The 24,658-nt window shown below is 38.4% G+C and overlaps 3 protein-coding genes and 1 pseudogene across 5 annotated transcripts; 1 reads left to right on the plus strand and 3 right to left on the minus strand.

Annotated features, from left to right (window-relative positions):
- Positions 1 to 1,350: 1,350 nt before the first annotated feature.
- On the minus strand, positions 1,351 to 2,310 carry LOC146747579 (uncharacterized). Its single transcript, XM_085497375.1, has one exon. It carries the CDS (start codon positions 2,308 to 2,310, stop codon positions 1,351 to 1,353), a length of 960 nt encoding a protein of 319 aa, XP_085353501.1.
- A 764-nt stretch (positions 2,311 to 3,074) lies between these two features.
- On the minus strand, positions 3,075 to 4,586 carry LOC146747580 (uncharacterized). The gene has a single exon (XM_085497377.1). It carries the CDS (start codon positions 4,584 to 4,586, stop codon positions 3,075 to 3,077), a length of 1,512 nt encoding a protein of 503 aa, XP_085353503.1.
- A 3,196-nt stretch (positions 4,587 to 7,782) lies between these two features.
- Positions 7,783 to 15,595, minus strand: LOC144359475 (ubiquitin conjugating enzyme E2 B-like). Of its 2 annotated transcripts, none has more exons than XM_085496946.1 (6): positions 15,466 to 15,595; positions 15,070 to 15,210; positions 13,764 to 13,888; positions 13,596 to 13,626; positions 12,701 to 12,728; positions 7,783 to 12,104 (listed from the first exon to the last, which is right to left on the minus strand). In XM_085496946.1, the coding sequence occupies exons 2-6, from the start codon at positions 15,096 to 15,098 to the stop codon at positions 11,856 to 11,858; spliced, it is 462 nt and encodes a 153-aa protein (XP_085353072.1). In that variant the 5' UTR covers positions 15,099 to 15,210; positions 15,466 to 15,595; the 3' UTR covers positions 7,783 to 11,855. The 2 variants fall into 2 exon arrangements, with proteins under 2 accessions (XP_085353072.1, XP_085353071.1); XM_085496945.1 differs by lacking the exon at positions 15,466 to 15,595 and adding an exon at positions 15,357 to 15,461.
- A 1,196-nt stretch (positions 15,596 to 16,791) lies between these two features.
- LOC100376507 (uncharacterized) lies at positions 16,792 to 23,085 on the plus strand (annotated as a pseudogene). The gene is made up of 2 exons (XR_014928968.1): positions 16,792 to 17,088; positions 19,403 to 23,085. The product of XR_014928968.1 is annotated as an uncharacterized LOC100376507 (transcript).
- The last annotated feature ends 1,573 nt before the right edge of the window (positions 23,086 to 24,658 follow it).

Here is a 24,658-nt window from a genome sequence, read left to right on the forward strand (position 1 = left end):
CACATACATATTTGTAACATGATGTACCTTGTGTGTGTGAACTTTGAACTTGATCAATCCAGGCATGTCTCAGATACGGATCCAGAACTGAATTCTTTAAAACAAAATGGCCGCCAGTCGGCCATTTCAAACCCGATCCAAAAAAATAAATGACGTGCATCAAGGTCCTATTATGTTTAATGTATGTACCAAATTTGAACAAAATCCGTCGATGCATAACTGAGATCCGGGTCCGGAATGGTGAAAATGTGCCATTTTGATGCATTTTCGGCCTTAAAATGGCCGCTATTCGGCAATCGTTAATCGGATCATAAAAAGAATGCATGTGCATATGTCCCATATAATGTGTGATATATGAGTGAAGTTTGAACTTAATCGGTCCATGCATGTTCGAGATACAGGTGATCACGGACGGACGGACGCACACAGGGCAAACCATAAGTCCCCGTTTTCGGACTACGTCCGAACGGGGACTAAAAATAAGTTTTTTTAGCATTTTTTTGCACTTACAAGTCGGCGGGCGCGAGAAATTACGCCGAAGTAAATTTTTATTTTTATTTCATTTCCGGCTCCTGTTCATTCGGCGGGTTCGCGAAACAAGGGATAATAAAAGTCTGGCCTAACAGTGGGTTTAGTAATTCCAATCATCCGTTTGAAACAGTGAATAGATACAAAGCCTGTGAAGTAAAGTCATTTTTGCACTTGAGTTCGGTGGATATGAACTTGTCTCTATGTAATCAGTTGTCAAGTGGCTGCCGGTGTTGGGGAGTAAATGTAGTGTGTAGCAGTTAACTCCCTGGGGTAGGATTCGGGAAGACTATACCGGAACAGAACCAGACAGATCAGTTGTATGCAAAAAACACAGTGATGGTTTATTGCCAGATAGACTGATATAGTAAGTAGTAACAACAGATGAACACTGGTGAAATACACAAATTCTGAGTATATATACTCTCTGAACGAACGTGATAGAAAACACAACTCTATAAAGTAGTAATCGTAACATAAATATAAATTGGCGGCAATGTGTACGATAGGTCAATAACATCTCGCCTGTGATAGGCTAAAATAAAAACAATCTGATTGGTTGAGAGATTTATCTCAGAATCCGAGACGTAACGTTACAAGACTGCTTCTCTAAATTCTCCGCGCCTCAAAAATAAAAACATATGAAAATGTATGTCTACTACATTATCAATGAAATCATGTACCTCGAACAATAATAACGATATTGGATAAAAGATTCAAGTAAATGAAGTGTCCACGGAAGGCATTTCAGCCGACTGTCCATATTTATTTGGTTGAATATTACGAATAAAAACATAATAATGAAAATTGAAATTTCGAAAGTCACATTAAATCAGCAATTCTTATTCGGGCTGCCACGGCAGAATCCCTGGTTGGTCGCTTAGGAATAGTGTCACCAGTCATCTGGGTGGTGGTGACATCTTTGTCAGCGGTTAGTCCAATATTTTGTATTGTCTCTTCAGGTAATCCAACATCTGATTGATTATTACTTTCAGGCGACGTTAATTCTATGGAAATAACTTCTAACGGATACAATTTATGTATCGGTCGATTGGTAGGTCCGTTAGCTGTATTTAACTCAGCGGATCTCACAAGCTGGTCGTTGCCGTAAACTAATTTAGTTACGGTGCCAAGATGCCATTTCTGGCGTTTATCCACATCACTGTGGATTATCACAACATCTCCAACTTTTATTGTATTCCCTTTACTTCCTGTAGTTGGGTGTCTCTCTCGAAGGGCAGTCAAATATTCGGTCGACCATCTTCGCCAAAATTGAGCATGTAATCTTGACAAGTGGACATAACGATTATTCATTTCACGGTGGTCTGAGAACTGATAAGTAGGATCGCGTATTTCGTCGTCAGTGACTTCGATATATGGTAATGAGGTCAATGTCCGCCCGTGGAGTAGGTGATTCGGGGTCAATGCTATGTTGTCATTAATACTTGATGACACGTACGTAAGGGGTCGGTCATTGAGAACGGCTTCAATTTCTGTTACTAATGTTGAGAGTTCGTCGAATGTTATTAATGCTCGACCCAGTGTCTTCTTAATAGCATTTTTTGTTAGCCCAATTATTCTCTCCCAAAAACCTCCATACCACGGGGCACGTTTCGGTATAAATGTCCATTGCACTCGATGTGCAGCGAGAAAGTCTCGGACTTCCGGTGTATCAAATAGTGTGCGAATTTCATCAGCCGCGGAAATGTAGGTCGATGCATTATCAGACAACATGTGACTTGGAAGTGAACGTCTGGCAGCAAATCTTCTGAATGCGTGCATGAATGTTTTTGTTGACAAATCAGGCACAAGTTCGAGGTGAATCGCACGTGTCACCCCCGCAAGTAAATAAACAAACGTACGCTTTATCGCGTGTTCCATCAGCTGATTTCGTAAATAGATTTCCCGTGAAATCTACACCAGTTATAGTGAAAGCAGGGACAATGTTCACTCGGTAACTCGGCAACGGTGCCTGAACTGGGTTTGCGTACGGTTTCCCTGTAACTTTAGTGCATTTCACACACTTATGAATGACGTTACGCACAATAATCCGTATTTTAGGTATCTAATATTTCTGTCGTATATGCGTCACTGTAGATTGAACTCCTTAATGACACATCAGATTGTGTGCTTTCCAAATGATCAAGTCCGTTAGTTTGTGATGCGAGGGTATTAATGCTGGAAATTTCGTCACAAAATCTAATGCAGCATTATGGATTCTACTCCCACAGCGGAGTATATCATCTTCATCCACGAACAAATTCAGTTGTTGAACGATGGGAGCACATCGAGTTAAATTAAATTTAACGGATTGAATTGTATCGCCGTAGTATTGACGTTGAATATGTTTGACCCACATATTTTCAGCGCGGTTCAGTTCGTCAGCGGTTATTATTCCAGTGTTTATATCGTTAGACTTAATCCGGTTGATAAAACGTAGCACATAGCTGGTCACACGTAATAGTTTGTCCAATTCGTTATATCTGGAAATATCCATAATACGATGAATTCCCCGATCAGTAGGATTAGTAACACACGATTGATTATCAATCGTATTTTCCCGTGCTGGAGTAGTGATAATTCCAACATCGTGGGCAGGTAGTGAGTTCATTGACCCCACCTCTCGTGTGTGGGTTAATTAGATCAGTTTCATTTGGCTCAATCGCAGAATGCAACACATTTGCATCAAAGGCAGGACAACTCGGCCAATCGCTTGTTGTTGGTAGCCATTTTGGGCCTTTCCACCACAAATCAGAATTTTCCAGGTTTTCGTAGGTAATCCCTCTGGTTAGTAAGTCAGCGGGATTTTCTTCGGTGGGACAATATTTCCTAGTAGACTGAAATTCACAAATTTCATCCACACGATTTTTCACAAAGATCGGCAGTTTATTGTCACTATTTAACCAGTGAAGCGTGATTTGGCTGTCTGACCACAAATAGAAATTAGTAATGTTATATTTGTCAGATAGCGCATCTTTGACATATTTACTGAGACGTGTAGCAATTAATGTTGCCATAAGTTCCAATCTTGGTAGCGTAGTTTCGGTCATTGGCGCGATTCTGGTTTTCGCCATCACAAAGGAAGTTTGTTGTGCACATCTTAGGTAGATCACCGCACCATATGCCTTGGGACTGGCGTCAGCGAAAGCGTGTAATTCAAACTCGGCATCAGGATTGACTTCAGGGAAATATTGACGTTTCACCTGAATATTTCTTGCATCGTTTAGATCCTCAGCGATATGCATCCACATCGAACATAGGTCTGAGTTAAGCGGTTCGTCCCAGCCTAGTTCGAGTTTCCATAACAACTGTATGAATAACCGGGCTTTAACGTGGACTGGAGTTAGGTAACCAATCGGGTCGTATAACGCGGAAGTGAAACTGACAACGTCGCGTTTCGTAATTAGATCAGTTAATAGCGGTACATTTTTAACTTTGGAGTAGGTCAACTTATCCGATTTCGTCGACCATCGCATTCCCAAAACAGACACAGTTTCGGCGGGCTCATTGAGGTTGTCACGTTTGGAAAGTTCGTTCAATTGTTCACAATTAGAAGACCACGCCCTGAGTTTAAATCCGCTCGTCGTCATTAGCTTGTTGGCTTCTTTATAGTATTTTATGGCATTTTCTGTAGTATCAACACCATCGATCACATTATCAACATAAATATTGTTCTTTAATGTTTTGGCTGTAGAAAGTGTGTTGTTGGCGTCTAAATGCGTTTTTATAACCGCATTTAAGATAAACGGCGAACAAACAGCGCCAAACAATACTGTTTTAAATTGTAATGTTATGAATTTACCTTCTGGGTCAGACGCGTCTAACAGCCACAGAAATTTCGTGAATTTCCGTGAAGGGTTGGCTTTGGTCAGGGTCACGGTGATTTCAGAAGTAGTAGTTGACGATGTAGATGACCGTTCAGGCTTGTTCGCGTCGTAGTGTAGAGCGGTATGGTGGCGTTTCTTGCAGACGCGACACGAGTATTTCGATTTGCACTCAGAAACTCTGTGCTTACCGAAACAATTGAAGCAAAGTCGATCTTTCTTAACAATGTCCATTCTCTTACGTGTATCAGTAATTATCGTACAGTTCGATGCAAAAGGGACAAGTTTGCGGTCTCTTTTTCGTTGACTGTGCTGTTGTGTGAAACACAGCGCTTAATTCCGGTTGCAATGTATCATTCATGGTGAATAAACAGTCTATTGGCTTACCGGCTTACAGTGTGTCTATTTCACGTAGAATTGCTTTGCGGAGGTCAGGTAAGGTCCAGGCTGAACTACCATGATCTCTGGCAATCTGTTTGCGTATGCTTGGAGGTAGTTTCTCTCTTATCATAGGAACTAAAAGTTCGCCATAGGTAAGCTCATCCTTCCCTAACGATTGTAGTCCTCGGACGTGACTCTCGAGTGAGTCATAGAAGTGTCTCAAACTGTTCGCGTCATCCACGGGTTTACTAAGATTCCATAACGCAGTCATATGGGCGTCAATAATTTGATGCTTTTGTCCGTATCTTTCCTCTAGTAGCTCGATTGCGTGTGAGTAGTTAGCATCCGTCAGCGTCAAACCGCCGACAGTTCTTGCGGCTTCATCTTTCAACATACTTCGTAAATAAACAAACTTTTGAATGTTATCTAAGGTAGTGTCAGAGTGAATGGATGACTTGAAGATATCAAAGAAACTTGCCCATTCTAAAACATTACCGGAAAAGGTTTGTAATTCGATCTTTGGTAGCGCGACTGTTTTTCGCGTTGGATGTGGTTGAGTGTTACTGCTGTTTGTTGTCTCGGGCGTCGTCTTCAGTCTGTTCTTTCTCACAAACATGGCGATATTGTGATTGCGTTCATATATATCAGCTTGATAGTCACCGGACGTTTCGTTTTCCGCATCAAAGTCTTCGTCTGAGGTGAGATCCAAAATGTTAACTTCTAGGTCGGCAAGTAGATGGAACTTACTTGTTAGTTGATCATTAAGCCCTTCCAGCGTGTCGAGCGTGGCCTGTTTATCGGCGCTGTCTTCTTCGTACTTGGCCATGAGAGCATCGGCTTTGTTGAATAGTCTGGTCATCTGTGAGCGTTGACCTCGACGCGATCTTTTTAGTTTCTGTAACGCTGCAGCTTGTTGATCAGCATTGGCGTTTTCTCCTTTCCCGGCGGGTTGTTCTGACTCCAGCATCTTGCTTGTTGATCCTGGTCTCGGCACCAAAATGTTGGGGAGTAAATGTAGTGTGTAGCAGTTAACTCCCTGGGGTAGGATTCGGGAAGACTATACCGGAACAGAACCAGACAGATCAGTTGTATGCAAAAAACACAGTGATGGTTTATTGCCAGATAGACTGATATAGTAAGTAGTAACAACAGATGAACACTGGTGAAATACACAAATTCTGAGTATATATACTCTCTGAACGAACGTGATAGAAAACACAACTCTATAAAGTAGCAATCGTAACATAAATATAAATTGGCGGCAATGTGTACGATAGGTCAATAACATCTCGCCTGTGATAGGCTAAAAAAAAACAATCTGATTGGTTGAGAGATTTATCTCAGAATCCGAGACGTAACGTTACAAGACTGCTTCTCTAAAGCCGGGTACTATCCAGATGCACATCCAATACGTATTTTTTTGCGGTCACGTACCTATAAAGTACCCTCATACATGGTTGATATTGTTTTAATTAACGTGGAGTCGGCTTTTCAAAATATGTATTTCTTGCACGCTGTGCGAAATGGTTTATCGAAAGTATAAATAAATGGGGATACAATGCAAAAAGAGTGAGATAACTGAAATACCCAAAAACGCAAGTCTCTGTCGACAATGTTCAAGTCGACTGCATCCAGAATAACAACCACTGAAATGGGAGTGTGGCACGTGATCCAAGCCAACATTGTCAAAATCGTTGTAGTGGTGACGTTAATTCCTCGCTTTGTAAGCACTGGAGGCGACGCAGACGCTTCTCCGATGAGCAAGGCATGTATACGTCGTCGCTGGTTGTACACCAAACAAGTAATACGAAGAGTTGAGACAAAAATTGTAACGAAACCGATGAAATAAACAACAATTGGAATGATGGCAACGGTTGGTCTATCTTCAAATCCTCTGCAACCCGGTACTAGGCTTGAGCCTGAGTCCGCACTGTGCAAAATGAACACAACAATGGCAACACAAACCGGCGCTACCCAAATGGCAACGATGGCGAGAATGATACTCCTTCTAGACACCCACCTTTGGTAAACGAATGGTCTGAAAATATGCACATATTTATGTAAACTCAGCAGCGTTGTGCTTCCTATTACACTGAAAAGCATGATAACGGAGGACGATGTCGACAACTCACATGTCCAAGTGCTTGACAGAATAACACACTTGAACATGATATCTTTTGGCACAGCAACTACTCCGACAAGCAACCCATTAATACTCCGATTTAACAGAAGCGTGTAATGATTTTGACCCCTTAACTTACGATCAATTAAAATAATAATTATTGAGATAGCGTTGGTGACGACTGTGGTTACACACAGTAATATCAGAACAGTGATCGTTACAATTTTCATTGTGCTGGCAACACTGTAGTTGATGCTGTCTTGTGAAGTGGTGTTACCGACGTATAGCACTGTTGTGTAGTAATTCATTGTCCCAAACACGCAGAATTATACAGTCGTATAGATATCCCCCTTGATTCCGTAGTCCGGCTGGGCCCAATAGAGTCCGCGCAAGCCCGTACTCATCAAATCTCCATGTCAGGCTGTTACCAAGATTCTCTGATAGGAAGTTCCAAATAATTGTGGAATCCTTTACATACCGTATCACACAATATTGTTCTTTATCTTCTGGTCGTAAAAGACATTCAGACGAAACCGCATTGTTTCTAATGTGGGTGAGGGGGGTAGAAACCGCAAATACGTTGTTTATAAGAACGAATTGTCTGCAACAATCAAACCTATCGAAGGAAAGTCTAACGAAGAAACAGATTAAATACCTCATGCGCTGAACAGCCAGTAAGAAATAGGAATGCGACGCGTTGGCGAACAATATTAGGACAGTTTAATTCTAAATCCCTCCTCACAAATGGTGGTCCATCGTAAAGTATCGATTGCATTTGAGTCACTGTGAGGGGGAAATTCTTTTCTCTCGGGGTTCTCCACACTGTCAGGGGGGAATCTTGTCTCATCTCTCTATTGCGTCCCCTTGAGGTACGGGATCAGGAAAGTCACTTATACTTTACAGTCAAATAAGACACACACAACGAAATACGGTTCAACTCTCGTCTTAGTCAGTCAGTCGAGCACTCTATAAGACACAGCGCCCTGGGGAAAAGTCCCCAAGACTATCGCAAGGCTGGCCAAAGACTAGCCCAAGACTGCGTCTTTCGTGGAGTTCTCTCTCTCTCCCACTCTCTCTGAGACCAACGACTTAGACTGTTTATTACTTATTAAAAACTTAACCAATTACAAAGCAGTAAAAAGACTCTAAGGCGTAACCTTCAATCATACAGCTAATCACACTAAGTACTGAATACGTCATATCTTTTGATTAATCGTTCACTACATTAATAACTAAGGATACCAAACTGTCAGATAGAGTAGTCCGAATAGTGACGGTTATCTCGTAATTAGTTCCAAATCACTGAGCCAAGTTCCGTCCAGGACTTCAAATAGCCGAAACGATGACAGATATAACACAGCAATTTGCTAATAATCAACCAAATAAGTCAGACAACAGATACGCAAAACAAATTCATCACACATCCCTTCACTCAAACTGAGTCATGCCTCCCGGCATAACACGTTCATAAATCAAAGATACCGTCATATACTCATCGTCATAGGGTTAAATACAATACTAATAAAAAGAGGTATAAATCAAAAGAATAAAACACACTGATTAAGTACAATGATTATAAAGTCTAAAACATCAACGGTTATAAATAAAAAAACAAGGGAAAGGCTACCAATCGACTCACTTTTCTCAAAACCGTTCGCTGAGGTAACCCTTCGCTGCACTGTCTCTCGTTACTAAGGTTACAAACTCTATATCAAAAGGTCAAAAAAACTAAGGCGTGGCGGTGTAACCAAGCGATCAGCCAATCGCTGCAGTCGACAGCATGATCACGTGATTACCAGGGATGCGTCTCTCGGTTAAAGCATTGCAAAGCGGTAACTAATCAATGAATAAACAAACTATTAATCAAACTCCTGTCATATACACTTATACGCTTCAACTGAACTCACAAGTCGTTAATCAAAACACAAGTCCTAACGGCGTGGAAACGGAATGCAAAGACAAAGCTATCATAACACATTACTCTTCTGGCAAAAAGACGGAAAAAGGCTAAAACGATATACACTACTGAATTAAATATAATCCTGTCAATCATGAACAAAAGCTTGCGTTATCAAACAATGCGTATATAAGCGCACCACCTCTCATTCCAAAAAGACGTCAAAAAACGTTACAAAGGTGCTCTCAACTCAAAAAGCGTCAAAAGTATTCCGGAAAACACATAAACAAAAACAACTCTTAAAACGTCGGTATCTCTGTACTCGACAAAACTCAAAACTTTTAAAAACACGTGGGGGCATCATTCCCTCCATCATATTCCTTACTCATAAACTCATTAAAACACCATAAAACTTCACAAAACTCAAAACACTGTGTTGCAAATACTTGTCCACTGAAACGCGCTTAAATCGTTATAAAGGACCTCGCACGTCACTAAATATCACTTCAAAACAAAGATCTGGGCGCTTACATACATACAATTCGACACCACAAAAAAAAGGTAAAAACGATAATAAAAAGCAGGCAATACATTACATTACTGAGCAATAGTGTTAGGATTGTGAAAAAGAGGTCAACGTCTTGAGTTACACAGTGTCAGTTACAGTGTCTAGTGAGCAGTTCTCTAAGCAATACATAAATAACTAAAGTTCTAATCAAAGTCTATAAGCGTCTCCTCTTGTCATCGCATTAGTCCGGGTCGTTATTTCATCATCTTCTCTTTAATGTCGCTCAATTCTTGATTATTCAGTCCTATACGATACTCGTCCTTCATAAGGGGCTTCGAAGTCTTCATCTCTTCAGCGTCGTTCATCGGTGCCATACTGGTAACGGCGTTAGTCGTCAAGCGCAGTTTCCGAGTCGTCTCTGCCATGGAGCTGTTAGTTCAGTTCGCAAGAAAGACACACCTTCGCCATTTCACTTTTCTTCACAGGATCTCAATGTGTGTTAAACACCTGCCCGGGATCTTCACTCCGTCCAGGACTTCAAATAGCCGAAACGATGACAGATATAACACAGCAATTCGCTAATAATCAACTAAATAAGTCGGACAACAGATACGCAAAACAAATTCATCACATCACTTTGAACACGTGGTCGATTTTATTGTAAATGCTATGATGCCGGTGAGTTCAAACGACTCGAACCAAGACATTAAATGCTGACGTTATCGTCAATAATCGATGTCCCATTGGTACGTTATGGCCAAGAAAATGTGAATAAAACGGCTTTTTCACCTCCTTATATTATATTGCCCATATTTGGACTTTGCATTGTGTTAGTGTCACAATAAGTGAGCAGTAGATTTTATGTGCGAGGGCGTTACAGCTCGTGCAGTGATTTGACTTTTTTTTAATTCTAATACACACGTTCTCGATATCGTTGCAGCGAACTGAATATAACTACCACAGTTAGCTGGCGCACGCGTGATAATAAAATAAATGCGATATTTACTATATGGGGGCCTCCATCTTGAATGCAGCATAAAACTAAATAAGAGACAACTTGTGTAATGCGTTTTTCAGATTCCTACAAATCAGGACAAAGATGCCAATCTTTCACAGAAATACGATCCGTTGGGGGTAATATTAAGCCTACTGATAACAAAATTCGACCGAATTCGTCGTATTTGTGTGGAAAGTCCTTGAATACGAAAACCTAATTACACAGAGAACATAGAACACTTTCCTTGGCGTATTTGAAACCGAAATTGTCATCTAACTGTAAGGCCGTCGCTGATTGGCTGGAATGACAATTTTTAATGATTCTTAGACCCGATATCTGTGTTTACTTAAATCAGTAATTCGTTTATATGTAATTTGTTTTATTGTGTTAAAGGTATTTATTTTCTGGTATATAATAATGTTCATACTAAGATGAAGTTGTCAGGAATTTTTAAGCAAGTTGACTATTTTGAATAATTTGATTGTAGATAAGTTGCTGTAATGGAAACCCAAATTGATCCAATACAGCAAGTAAAATTGCTAGTCAAAGTAGAATTCGATGTTTGGTGTCAAAAGCTACTCTTTTATCTATTTTTTATTAGCTTTATAGTCTACAACGTTGATTATAGTGATAATTCAATTGATAATGCGGAAGCGGACAGTCTACTAAATAGACTACAGGTACTACAAAACAGGGCGAGTCGTACTATTTCAGGATTGGAGATGAACGCTCTTAAAAAGGACCTGTTAGTTGAACTTACATTCCTACCATGTGATTCTCATATTTTTATGTGTTAACTACTCGAATGGAATTGCCAGCCAGCATTGTTTGATCAACATATGCCATACACCACATCTTATTTTACCATAATTATGCATGCGAGAAATTCAACTTCAGCTCATTTGTAAGTTACAGAAATGTGAACAAACGTCATTACTGTCACACTAAAGGCATGTACAGAAATATGAAGGTTCGACTATTAGTATTCGAATTCAAATTTTGTAAACGTAAATCAGGGTATATAGCAAGAGACCTTTTCCCAAACTTTCTTGCATTTTTCCCAAGACATTTTGACCCTTAAATCAGGCCAACATCATCACCGAAGCTCATCAAAGTTCTGAGGATATGATTGTTGCCTGGAAAAAACCGGGCCATTCTAAAACGAATTAATAACTATGAAGAAATTTGAAGACTTTTCAATGGACCCTGTAAATACAGGTAGCTTACTCACTTACTTACTTGTAACATAGGACAAATTATGTACCGGCCCTATTATATAACAGTGATTGATAGAAATTTATTTACAAAGGCCACTATTTTTTCTCTGCCCTCGACTATTTGACTAGGTTTTCTATGAAATCATGATAACGCGCGATTCATCATTTAGAAGTTCGGCATACATTGCTATTATATTCATATTTGTAAACAGTGAAATATGCAAATTTCGCTGATTTATATTATGTTAATTATATATATTCAGAAAGGGAGACTTAAAAATTAAAATCGAAGATGACGATGTCGGTATCTACAGGCTGTTAAACACAATTGCTATGTCGGGAAATCTGAATAACAACCAGCTACGTCTTGTAACAAAAAGCTTACTTCGCTTTTAGAGCACTTTGCCTGGCGTTCGAGTTATAGGTGGAAGTAAAATGATGATACGTGTTCAGTACGTCGTGATCGAAGGCGTTGTCCTCTTCCGGCTTGATCAGAAGTGAATAAACTGCATTAAGAACTTGCTCCATAGTTCCTGCAGCGGACCACGCATCATTAGACAAGAACCCAAGGCAGACCTGTCCACAACTTTGGCTTACATTGAGGTGATAGATCGAAGTTAAAAAATGTATCTGCCAATAGAAAGAAATAGAAAGTAGAATTATTACTGTCAAAGGTATGCAATAGAGATATCGTTATTGCATAGTAAACGAGGCTGAGTTTGAGTGAAATAACGTCCCGGGAAGTCGGATTATCAAATTAGTAAAGGTGTTCACATGGGCGGTGGTTATGTTTTTCTATCGATAGTTTTCAGCTAGGTATTTTTCAGAAAGATGTCTCTCAAATAAATGTTTGTATGTGCGATTTAATAACTATTATTATTACCCCCGGCCTCAAGCATGAGACAGTCAATGTTATCATCAAGTTGTCACATGACAAATGTTTTGCCATTGATGTCATCGGATGTGTTACTGTTCTTTTTCGGGATATTATAACAATTATTAGTCATGGCTACGGCTAATATCAAGAATTATTGTTCCCCGGGCGGCTATTACTGAGCCGATTCGAATAACAGGAAATTGAAAGACAATAATTCTTGATATCAGCCTCAGGCGGGTTCCAATAACTATATAATAATAATAACAGTTGCCTTTCTGTGTTTTTTTCCTGCTTGATTTTGTTTGCAAATTTACTCTCTGTACTCTACTGGAGGTTCTATGATACTAACCACCGGAGGTTCCATCGGATAGTTTTCCCTGAATGAGGAGTTAAGAAATAAATAACATTGTAAAAATATCTAACATATTGACGTGAACGTTTATCAACAGAGGGTTATCTGACATGGAGTAACTCATATACTCAAGTTGTCCTCGGGGCACACCGTGCCAGTCATGTTATGACACAGTTAAGACGACATTATCATCTCACTATATATACAATATTTCTCTTGTATTGAGGTACATTTCTAAGTGTAATTAAATTATACGTATCTCGCATGTGTATTCTTGGGAGTCTGCGCTGTGGGATTGATTCTGGTTATGTTAAATTCCTGGTTTGGGTTTTGTGTTGTGCCTGGCCAGTCATTAATGTCAGTATCAAATAAATAGTCTCACCCAAAGACAAGTTTGATGCTAGATCAATGGAGGTATATTATGCCACGAGGACTGGAGTTATAACAAATAGAAGAGTATACAATTCTGGTATATTTACAATTGTGGTGTTAATAATAAGTTCAATTTCTCGGGTATTGGATTCGCTATTTTGTGGTCCTTATTACTTATGGCATGTATTATTCCTCAGATATAAAACAGTTAATATTATTGGGCAAAAGCGATCAACTGATTGTTCGGTAAATATTAATATTGATGTCATTAGATGTCATTTTGTGTATTATTGGCCTCTTATTTCATAACACCCGGGACACTTAGATTGTTACAGACGATAGAAAGATGGGTACCACTTTTGATTTTGTTTCTTCACTCTGCTCTTTATTTTTGATTCACACTAAGGACACATGCATGTTTGACAAACAACGGTGATGCAGAACCGTACTGTATTATTCTGTTACCAAATTATCTGCATAGTGCGTTCATAGTTATTCAGTGAACGTTATAAAAGGATACGGCAATGTAATCTGTATTTTGAAAGTCCCTCCTGTAAAGTAACATTAAGATATATCAATAAGACATTTTGTATGTTAGATTCAGTTGTATAACAATACGCTTCACGTAAAGAATGACTTTCAAGATCTTATTACAATTGATTGATTTTCAGTCAGAACCAGATCATACCTTCATATAGGGATCCCGCAGGTCCTTTGATTTCTGCATTCCATACATGCAAATTGTCATCCGGTAGATAGACAGTTATGCCAAAAGGTGGTGACCTTTGTACTGCGGTCAACTCTTTCTTCAATCTGTAAAACAATTGTCATATACTCTAGCTTTGAAGCAGGTAGTATGCCTACCTTTAACTATGTATACACAATCGACGGGTTTCACATAGCCACACCTCATACACCCATGTGCGGTTTAGTCTGTAATCTACATAATTGGTATACCATTTCCCTAATAAATGCAGTCTCATTCAACAAATAGGCAGTGAAGTGTCAGTGACCTTTCATCATCATAGTCAGGGAATCGGTGGAAAGATGAAAGAGCTCAGCAAATGTAAAAGAAAATGCAATTTACAGTTTTATTATATCACTTTTCATTCACTAGATATTCAACTTTTCATCAGTTTATGTAGTCCACCATCTTAATTTTTCAGCAAAAGATTGTGGGTGATGGTATGACATCATATCCACTGTTGTGAGAAATTGAGAAAATATTTCATCTGTAACTTCAAAGTTGAACTTGAAGTTGACTTTTTTCTTTAATTCCGTAAGCTATCATTCCTTTTATATACCCGGAGCCGCGGACTTGACCATGTCATATTGGTCGCAACTGACTATTATTGAAATCATTATATGTTGTATTAGCCGTTCACTAACTAATTGTGATTATCCAGAATGTTTTACAAATGTCATTTAAAATGTATGTATAGTTGACGTATGTTATTTTACACCAAAGTGTTAAAGCGGTTGTAATATTCTTATACATGATTTGACTCATTTCTTGGCCACACTCACTTCGTGACGATGGGGGCAGCATACGGAAAATGGAATAATAAACCGCCTCGCCCATACACCCATAGAAGCTGCTGAACTGACGGTGAATTCCACTTCGTGCTCGCACTAGGGGATTCACTGTCAGTTAACAAGCCAATGTAACCTCGGCAACGGCGGCATATAGAGTGGAAAACTATCTCTGTAACGCAATTAATACATTTTGTTAAAAATGAGTGGTGCCTTATTTTCTAAAGCTTGACTTTTTTTTTTAAATTACGCAAGTAGGCTGGAAAATTATTTTTTTATGATTGGTCAGTTATACTCATTTTAATGTTACAAACATTTTAAAGTATTTATCAGTACTATCGGCACGACAACCCGATTTCATTCTTTTTCGAATTGAAATTACGTGATTATTGTATGTTTTTATAAACGTTTAGTGTAATACTGTACTATAACGACACAAATACAAGTCATTATATACTTACCTACTGGCTAACTGCTTTTTAAAATTCATATCGACACAGATCGGGTCGTAATAATGAGAGAACCTGTCTCATATGCAAAGACACGCCAGAATATATCGATCGTCAACTGAACCTTCTGCGTGGCGCTACACTGTTCGTGACCTTTATGGAGATACAATGTTTCGTATTTTGTTTTCAAAGAACCATGTTAAACTCTAGCACAGTGTTCGAATGCATTGACCGGGACTTTCCAGGGTATTCCAGTGACGTAATATAATATAATAATAATAAACATGAAACAATCTTACGCAAATCTCTTTCTGACACTCCAGCATATCACGCCCGCATAATTTGGCTGCGTACTTAACCCGATTGACCCATCCTGAATTGCGAAGACCACAATAATATCATACTCACGTTTAGCAGGTTTATGTTTATACAACAATCGCTTGTAATACTGAGAATAGACTAGAAAATACGGAGAACAAAAACAATGTATGCACAACGAAACTCAGAATTCCCGTCACGTGAACTTACTCACCAGTTCTAAAGAAGCCTGCTATAATTAGAAATGGGGATTTTCATGACGCCGTGGCCTGGTCACTAATATCGTTTATCAGTAAATATTCCTACTGTAATCCAGGCTGATAACCTGCTCAGAGAATAGATGCTATAATTAGAACGGGGGTTTTTTATGACGCCGTGGCCTGATCACTAATATCGTTTATCAGTAAATATTCCTACTGTGGTCCAGGCTGATAACCTGCTCAGAGAATAGATGCTATAATTAGAAATGGGGATTTTCATGACGCCGTGACCTGATCACTAATATCGTTTATCAGTAAATATTCCTACTGTGATCCAGGCTGATAACCTGCTCAGAGAATAGATGCTATAATTAGAACGGGGGTTTTTCATGACGCCGTGGCCTGATCACTAATATCGTTTATCAGTAAATATTCCTACTGTGGTCCAGGCTGATAACCTGCTCAGAGAATAGATGCTATAATTAGAACGGGGGATTTTCATGACGCCGTGGCCTGATCACTAATATCGTTTATCAGTAAATATTCCTACTGTGATCCAGGCTGATAACCTGCTCAGAGAATAGATGCTATAATTAGAACGGGGGTTTTTCATGACGCCGTGGCCTGATCACTAATATCGTTTATCAGTAAATATTCCTACTGTGGTCCAGGCTGATAACCTGCTCAGAGAATAGATGCTATAATTAGAACGGGGGATTTTCATGACGCCGTGGCCTGATCACTAATATCGTTTATCAGTAAATATTCCTACTGTGGTCCAGGCTGATAACCTGCTCAGAGAATAGATGCTATAATTAGAACGGGGGATTTTCATGACGCCGTGGCCTGATCACTAATATCGTTTATCAGTAAATATTCCTACTGTTGTCCAGGCTGATAACCAGAGAATAGATGCTATAATTAGAACGGGGGATTTTCATGACGCCGTGGCCTGATCACTAATATCGTTTATCAGTAAATATTCCTACTGTGGTCCAGGCTGATAACCTGCTCAGAGAATAGATGCTATAATTAGAACGGGGGATTTTCATGACGCCTGGGTCTGATCACTAATATCGTTTATCAGTAAATATTCCTACTGTGATCCAGGCTGATAACCTGCTCAGAGAATAGATGCTATATTTAAAAAGGGGATTTTCATGACGCCTCGGTCTGATCACTAATATCACTTATAAGTAAATATCTATATTGTGGGCTAGGCTGATAACCTTCGACTCACTCGGGCAGCCCGAACTTATTCGTACGCACAATAATACATTGGTATGTATCAAGAGCACGGGAGTAAATCGGCTGGGAAATTCACCTAATAAGTGAAATGCTGTGACGCGAATATCTACGTGAACAGTCTGCGGCATTACTCGTTACATAAAGTCGTTTTGAGTGCAGGGCTACAACAAACTGACTGAAAATAACCATGTCGAAAAACACCGTGACGTATCAGCTATTTATAATCGGAATCAAGGGTAAAACATCTGTGATTGCCATTCACAAGGTATGTTTCATGGTTTCCTTGCATGTTCGCCATGGTATCTCTATCCCCACGTTTGCAGAGTGTTGATATCAATCAGTGCTACTCGTATTATGCTGTAACATCCTATGTGTCCCTTCTGCTGAAAGTATTTGACTTTGATGTAAATGTTCGTTACGGGCAGACTACTATTGAATACAGACTGCGACTCTGTTGTGTTAATCTGTGACAGAACTTCAAGTGATTGTCACTTTATTAGACATTTACACAGTGAGATACAAAAAGCTGTATGTTAGTTTCTAAACATAGTTATGACAATTTGTAAATACCGATCATCAGCTTTTATCAAAGGTTTTACTATGATTGGCTCGAGAGCTCCACATTGTCTGCGTCCACAATGCGTGCACAATTCGTCAAGTAACATAGCAACTGTGATCGTCCACTCAAAATTATGGGCTTGCCGATTGGATGACGTTGAACTGACTCATTAATATTGATAAAAGCTCCCGATGACATCACCACGTTGTTTCTGCATTGGTCAATTTGAATATTACTAGTTATTATGATTTATAAAAAATGTATATTTATAAAACATCGCTTACATCCCTAGCTGTATGCTTTTCAATGTAAATGATATGAAATGTTCAACATTATTGGCGATCCGCTCCGCTAGGATTGCCCTTATAATCACTTTTGTTGGCGATCCGCTCCGCTAGGATTGCCCTTATAATCACTTTTGTTGGCGATCCGCTCCGCTAGGATTGCCCTTATAATCACTTTTGTCGTTTTGTGTGTGTGTCTGTGTGTGTACATTTCCAGTGTTTTCACGTATGATTTCTTCTGTGATTTTTTTGGCTTGACCGATTTCTTTCAAACTTGGCAGGTAGGTCACACCTTCACCCTAGTTATAAGGAAAAATCTGAAAAAATGTTTTGGCCCACCATTGCCATAGCAACAGCCAAAAAACTGATTTTTTGATAGCTTCGCGCCAAATGTATCTCCTCCTACAAATTTGGGATAAAACACTTCAGACATAGCTCATTCTACTCAGCTTGAGTGTGGGCACAAAGTTACTATTTGAATTTGTGATATCTATTTTCATTACTGAGAAATTTGACCCCAAAGTTGGGGTAACTTTTCAACAGCAACGGCTCGTGCCGTCACTAATTGGAAAAAAATCCTGGCCCACCACTGCCATTGCAACATCCAAAAACTGATTTTTGAATACTTTCGCCCCAAATGTATTACCTCCTACCAGTTTTGTGCACAGTCAGCTGGCATCGGTGTCGCTGGGTGTATATGATAAAGGGAAGTTGTGCAACCAAATTTGCCGAGTTCGCAGTTTTTCGCCAATACAAAAATAACTAAGGCAACAACTCACGTTTTTTTCAGCATTTTTGTAATAAAGACATTATTCTCTATCAATAATCCGCCCAAAACAGGAACATTTCTACTAATTCTTGTGTTTTTTCGACGTTTTTCGAAAAACCTGCGATTAGGCTGCGAAAGTAGAACATTCCGGAGGGGCGAAACGGAAGAGCCAAATTTAACGTGTAAAAATAGAACGCGTATTTTGACCTCTATGCGGTCGTTGCCAAAGAGCCCTGCGTCCATCGCCTGGCGATGCTCTTCCGTTTCACCAGTTGCGGTTTTTTTTGACTAAAATTTTGGCAGTACTGTCAGTCACGAAAATTGATGAATAAATTAATACACATAAAATATGAATCAGACTAGTGTTTTGCATTATGAAGTATATTGTTATGAAGGTCAACACACTGCAATTTAGGTAAATATTTACCATTTCGTTATTTCATTATTTCGCTTTCCAGCATTTACAGGAAACGCTTCATTCTAGAAAATGCTATCGCAAAACGGTTGGAAATAATAAATGTAACAGCAGAATACGTCCTAGCACAGTCACTCTACTGGGAGAGTGACTGTGGTCCTAGTAATAAACTAAGTGACTTCTAAAGACTGAATGGTGTTTGCGAACTTCGTATTAGTTATAAACCGACGTTAGCTTCACGTTTATGTCACACCATGGAAACAGCCAAAAACATGTTGCTTGTTTTTGAGCGGAGCGGATCGCCAACCAGCCTACCGGCTTGTTTGTTTGTTTGTTAGCAAGATAACTCAACAGTATTGTACTAATTTAGGTGGTCTGGATTCGGTTGTCATGGAGACATGATTGTATTATGTGTTCGACTACTTGCAGAGTCTTATTTATTTATTTGTTTTATTATTTTTAATTGCTTTCATTTTTCCACTTTTAATTTAATATTTTATGTTTTAGAATCTTTGCAATAATTAATTTAATTAATTAATTTTCCGTTAACAGGATGCAACAGTGGAACAGTGAACAGTGAACTAAATAGTATTACAGTTGAAGCACAGCGAGTTTTGTATGTCGGTAAACAGCTCGAGTACGGAAGGGGCAAACGACTGACTGACTATAACATTGAAAACTACTCTAACTTGTTCGTCGTTTTGCGTCTAATTGGCGGGTATAAGGATGAACCGAAGGAGCTTGATGATAGCGTAGAGCTGACAGATGCGCCCGATATGATTACATGGAATGATGATCCCGACAACAAGAGAGCGAAGATGCCTTGTGGCCACGCCATCGGACCCGAATCGCTTACAGCATATTGTAAAAACTTACTAACTGCTGGTAAATTCATATTTCGCTGCCCATACATAAGCCCTGATAGTGTGTACTGTGGTAAAGAGTGGGCATATGTAGACATCCGGCGACTAGCAGTGCTTACACCGAGCGAAAAAAAAGAGTTTGAGACCAAGATATCAAGCAATTACCTTCGAAGAGCTCAGGGCATTCAAGAATGTCCGAAGTGCAAATCCCTATGTGAGAGAGTAGATGTTAAGGCTCGACGCGTGGTATGCGTGTTATGTAGTGCAACGGAAATCAAGTTTGAATTCTGTTGGTATTGCTTGCATGAATGGAAGGATGTCTCCAGTGTCGTTGTCTGTGGCAACAGCAGCTGCAGTGGTGAAGACCCACGTTTGAAGATTCTTCGCGAATGCCCCAAAAAATGCATTGTTGGCGTAACACAATGTCCATCTCGTCGTGCCTGCCCAAGCTGTGGAATGTTGATTGAGCATGAGACGGCATGTAAGCATATGGTGTGCCCATGTGGCCAGAAGTTCTGCTTCATCTGTTTGACGAAACCTAATTCAAGCGGTAGTTATCAGTGTGGTACCTACAATAGTAAATGCCGTGTTGCTGAAATCCAAACCAAAGTTCCCGGCATGCAGTAGTATCGTACACAATATACACAAAATAGTCCAGTTGGTGCTGGAATCAATGAACGCATCAACATTTAATATTTATGGATTATTTTGTTTGTAGATTGTTTGTTTGTTTTTTCTGGAAATTTCTAATATTGTAAGAATCAAAATACACATTTGTTAACACTATGACCAAATCACTAAGTGTCCAGTTATATACTTAACGATTTTCTAATTATGATATGTGTTGCCGTCCTATATTTCCGATGTCATCGTTCACAATTTGTATTGTGAACATACCATATAACTTGATTATTGTTTAAACTATATTATCAATTGTGCATAAGTGAACAATTTTACATTATTTGTGTAGTGTAAACGAATGGTAAGGTATAGTAAGCAGAAGCTTGAAGCTTTTGGCGACGTTGTTGTCAACGTTGTTGTTGACTTTTGAATTGTGGACGCGATAACTCCAAATTTATATTATTTGTATTAACAAAGGTGTAAGAGTAAGCAAGTTCAATATTGGTCCCCTTTTCATCATAATTAATGACGTATGGAGTAATTATTTTTTCAGTTAAAACATAATTGTTGTGAAAAGTTATTCAATCCCCCTAATCTGTATCAGGATTTAACCAGAAAATGAATGTTGTTTTGAAATCCTTTAGAATTTTACATTGTTGTGTGATTACGTATACATTATCGCTTATTGGTACCAGTGCCATCTTAAGTTCATTATAGAAAAATGCCTTTGTTTTTACTCTAGTTAATATTTGACGTTTGTGTGAAGTCACTGTATGGCAATTAGATCTGTTCAATGTTTATTTACATTTTTGTCAACATGTGCTTGACAGTATATACTGTGAGCAGTACTCTTCTCAAATAGCTGCAGTGTTTAAAACCATTACACTTGTCCTTTATATGTATTGGTACTGTCATCGATTTGTAGATTAATAATTTAATACTATAAGTTGGCATATATAGTAGTTGTTATTATTTTTCACTGAGCAGCATTTTCTAATTTGCATATACTAGTGTGTTAACTTTGTTCAACTATATATGTCATTTCATTTCCAATGTCTGACTAAGTATGTTCATTATTAGAAAATGCCTTTGTTATTTATACTTTAGTTAACATTTGACCTTTGTGAGAAGTCATTGTATGGCAATTAGATCTGGTCAAGATATATATTCAAATATAGTTGTCAACAATTGCTTGACAGTTTTACTGTGAGCTAGGCATTGATTGTTTTACCTTGAGCTTGATACTGTTGTCAGTACAAACACATTCTTTTAGTTTACTTAGTTTGCTAAACATTACAAGATACTATTCTACTGTTGTACTCAGTACTCGTCCTCATTGTTCAGTGAGGGATACAAACTAAGTGCAAGTTTTCCAAATTTGCTACTGTAAATGTACAATAAGATATAGTTCACATAATATTATTATACTATAAGTTGCTATAAAGCATATAATTATATAAGTGTCATTTTAATATTATCATTATTTAGAATGCCTTGATTAAGAAAAAAAGTTTTAGACTAAAACGTGAACAAAAGTCACAGCTTCAGCAGTAAATAAATAATAGGAAATATTTCCGCATATGGAATTAGATGTTGTTACCCATAAAGTTGATAATTTTATGGTCTAAATAATGCCCAAAATTGACAGACAAATCAAAGAGAAATATCTTCAGATGTAATGCAATTAATATTACTAAACCACTTTCACCTGTATCAAAATAATAATAATATTGTATGTACTGATTGGTTAGATGTTATAAACGGACTCCCTGGTGCTGGTTTACAAAACATTGAACTTACACGTTATCAAAATGATATTATACAAGTATTACATACTCCAGCATTTGTAAACCACATTCTTACCAAATTGAAAACTCATGAATGCAGGAGAATTTAAACACCGTGTTTATGTAAATGGGAATCATTTATAATCCAGATGTTTTCGGGTAACAACAGTTTTAATAGTGCAGCATGGTTACAGAACTATTTAATCCTTTTTTGAAAAATGATTCCCATGACGTTCTTGTGAATAATGTTGACATATTAGAACAATATGGCGTAAACATCAATAATATGCCAGTACAAACTTTACAAAGTATATCTATGGGTATCTATAATAACACATATAGATCAGATTGTTAGTCTGTTTACTGTTTTACAACTTCCTATCACATATTATAGTTATAGTGAACCAGTTTCTATTTCGCAAGGTTTTTACGATTATTTTAGTGAAGAAACAAGACGTGAACATTCGTGTAGTCATTGCAAAGAAGTTCATGACACTGTAAACGTTTTTCAAATTTTGGGAATGAAATAGAAACAGTTGTCAGTTATTCAATAAATTTAAACATGTCTGAGTATGTAAGCAACAGTTACTATGGTAATACTTCATACAAGTTATATGGTGTAATAGTACTCAGTCTAATCCATTACATTACTATGCCTTATGTATTAAAGCATCTGATAATACCTGGTATAAATTAAATACACTAAGTGTAACACTTATTGATATCAAAAAAGTTTTAAAAGAACAGACTTGCATGCTATTTTATGAGTTGATAGAAATAAATAGTAATTCTTATGAATCCACCAATTTCAGCAAAGAATCATGTAACATGGCAAGATTTGTCTACTGATGTGAAACATTATGTTCAAAATAAGGCTGCTGTTAGTTCTCTCTTCAATATGATGTGTTAAGTAAAGAATTACACAGGCAAATTGAGCTTGATGAAATAAAAAAGGCATGAGAAAGCTGGTGTTATTGATCGTAAGAGAGAATATACAAAACAATATATGAAACAGAATCGTAAAGATCAATGTTATCGCCAATCAGAGTTAAGAAAAAGGAAAATAACGGGACGAAATATCTCACAATTTGAGATATTAAAAGAAAATAAGTAGGAAAAATATAGAGAATGAGAAAAATCCAATGAAATTAAAGAAGAAATTTATACAACAGCTTTAGAAAGAGCGTAATGCGAAGAGATTAAGTAGAAAAAGTGTAGAACATTTAGCCAATTCTTGGTCTTAACTGAACGAGTTGTATCAACTAGTCCCTTGCGGGCAAGGTTTCTGTAGTTTTGCTATGTATGTATAGTACTTTGTCTAAGACACTAGGGCCAGTATGATTACCAAACGATTCAGTGTGGTATTAAGAGTTTGTTTTAAGGGGTGAGTGATACCAAGGTGGGAAATGGTTGCACATATGGGTGTAATTTCTGGACTTGCAATAGAGAGGGTTCAGGCCGAAATACAATATATAGTGTTTTCATGTTTCGTCTGATATTTCTGTGGTATTCTGCTGCTGTAACTAATGCGAGATTTGTTCTGAAATTCAGTGTATTGTGTTCACTTCAGTGTTATTCGTTTTTTGCTGAAAACACCCCCATTTTTTAATGGCAGAGTCGAACTACTTTCACTCCCACTGGGAAATTAAACACGTTTGCCAGACCGGCGGAAGAGTATGTTAACAGCCTGTCACGTGATTTTACTCAAAATTTCTAGTGGAAAGAGGCTATTTCATTTTATGAAGGAATAATTGGGAGTAGAATATGTGAGGAATAGTATCAACAAAGATGTGCATACTGAAAAGTAATATCTATCCTTCTGTTGCATCGCTGAACATTTCTGTTTTAGTATACTGGTTTGAAAATGTTGAATTTGCATGATTTGCGGTGTTTTTTAACTGAAACGCCCCTAATGTTTGAATCCCGGGTTTGAATGAGAATGTAACATCGCACCACGTGATTCGTTTGAATACAATGGTGAAGGGTTGGCACGATAGGGCGCTGTCCGATCTCGGTGGAGCGTTTCGAAGTCAGTCATACGTAGTTTAAATTTATGTTGAAATTACAAGTTCCTCCACAAAATTGTGCATTGGCAAACATGCCGTGCGGTACTCCACTGATGGGATGACTTACGTCGTCAGCGTTCGTCGCTGAGCTGCACGCTACAACTTCGCTTGTGATGTCGCTTGCTAGCCGTGGATTGAAGGAATCTTGATTTCCGGTTAAAATGTTGCTCATTTGGCGTTGATAATCTTTATTTGGAACTGGTAACGCCGCAACGTCGCCAGCAGAAACCTGGTACTTTGATGTTGGGACCTTTCGAGAGACCTTCAGGGTTTATAAAACTCAGTTTCTAGGTAGCCAACAGACATCAAGTTCTTACAATCGTAGTATTCCATGTGATGTACACCTATTATGCCAAAAATGTTGCTGAACGATTTGAACCGGATAAAAATAGCAGACGAAAATTTGTTTACAAAATAAAAATAGTTCGGTTGCCAGTGGAAACAAGCCGGTAGGCTGTTTGGCGATCCGCT

This window comes from Saccoglossus kowalevskii, chromosome 3 (genome assembly GCF_978046115.1).
Source record: "Saccoglossus kowalevskii chromosome 3, keSacKowa6.1, whole genome shotgun sequence".
Taxonomy (NCBI): Eukaryota; Metazoa; Hemichordata; class Enteropneusta; family Harrimaniidae; genus Saccoglossus; species Saccoglossus kowalevskii.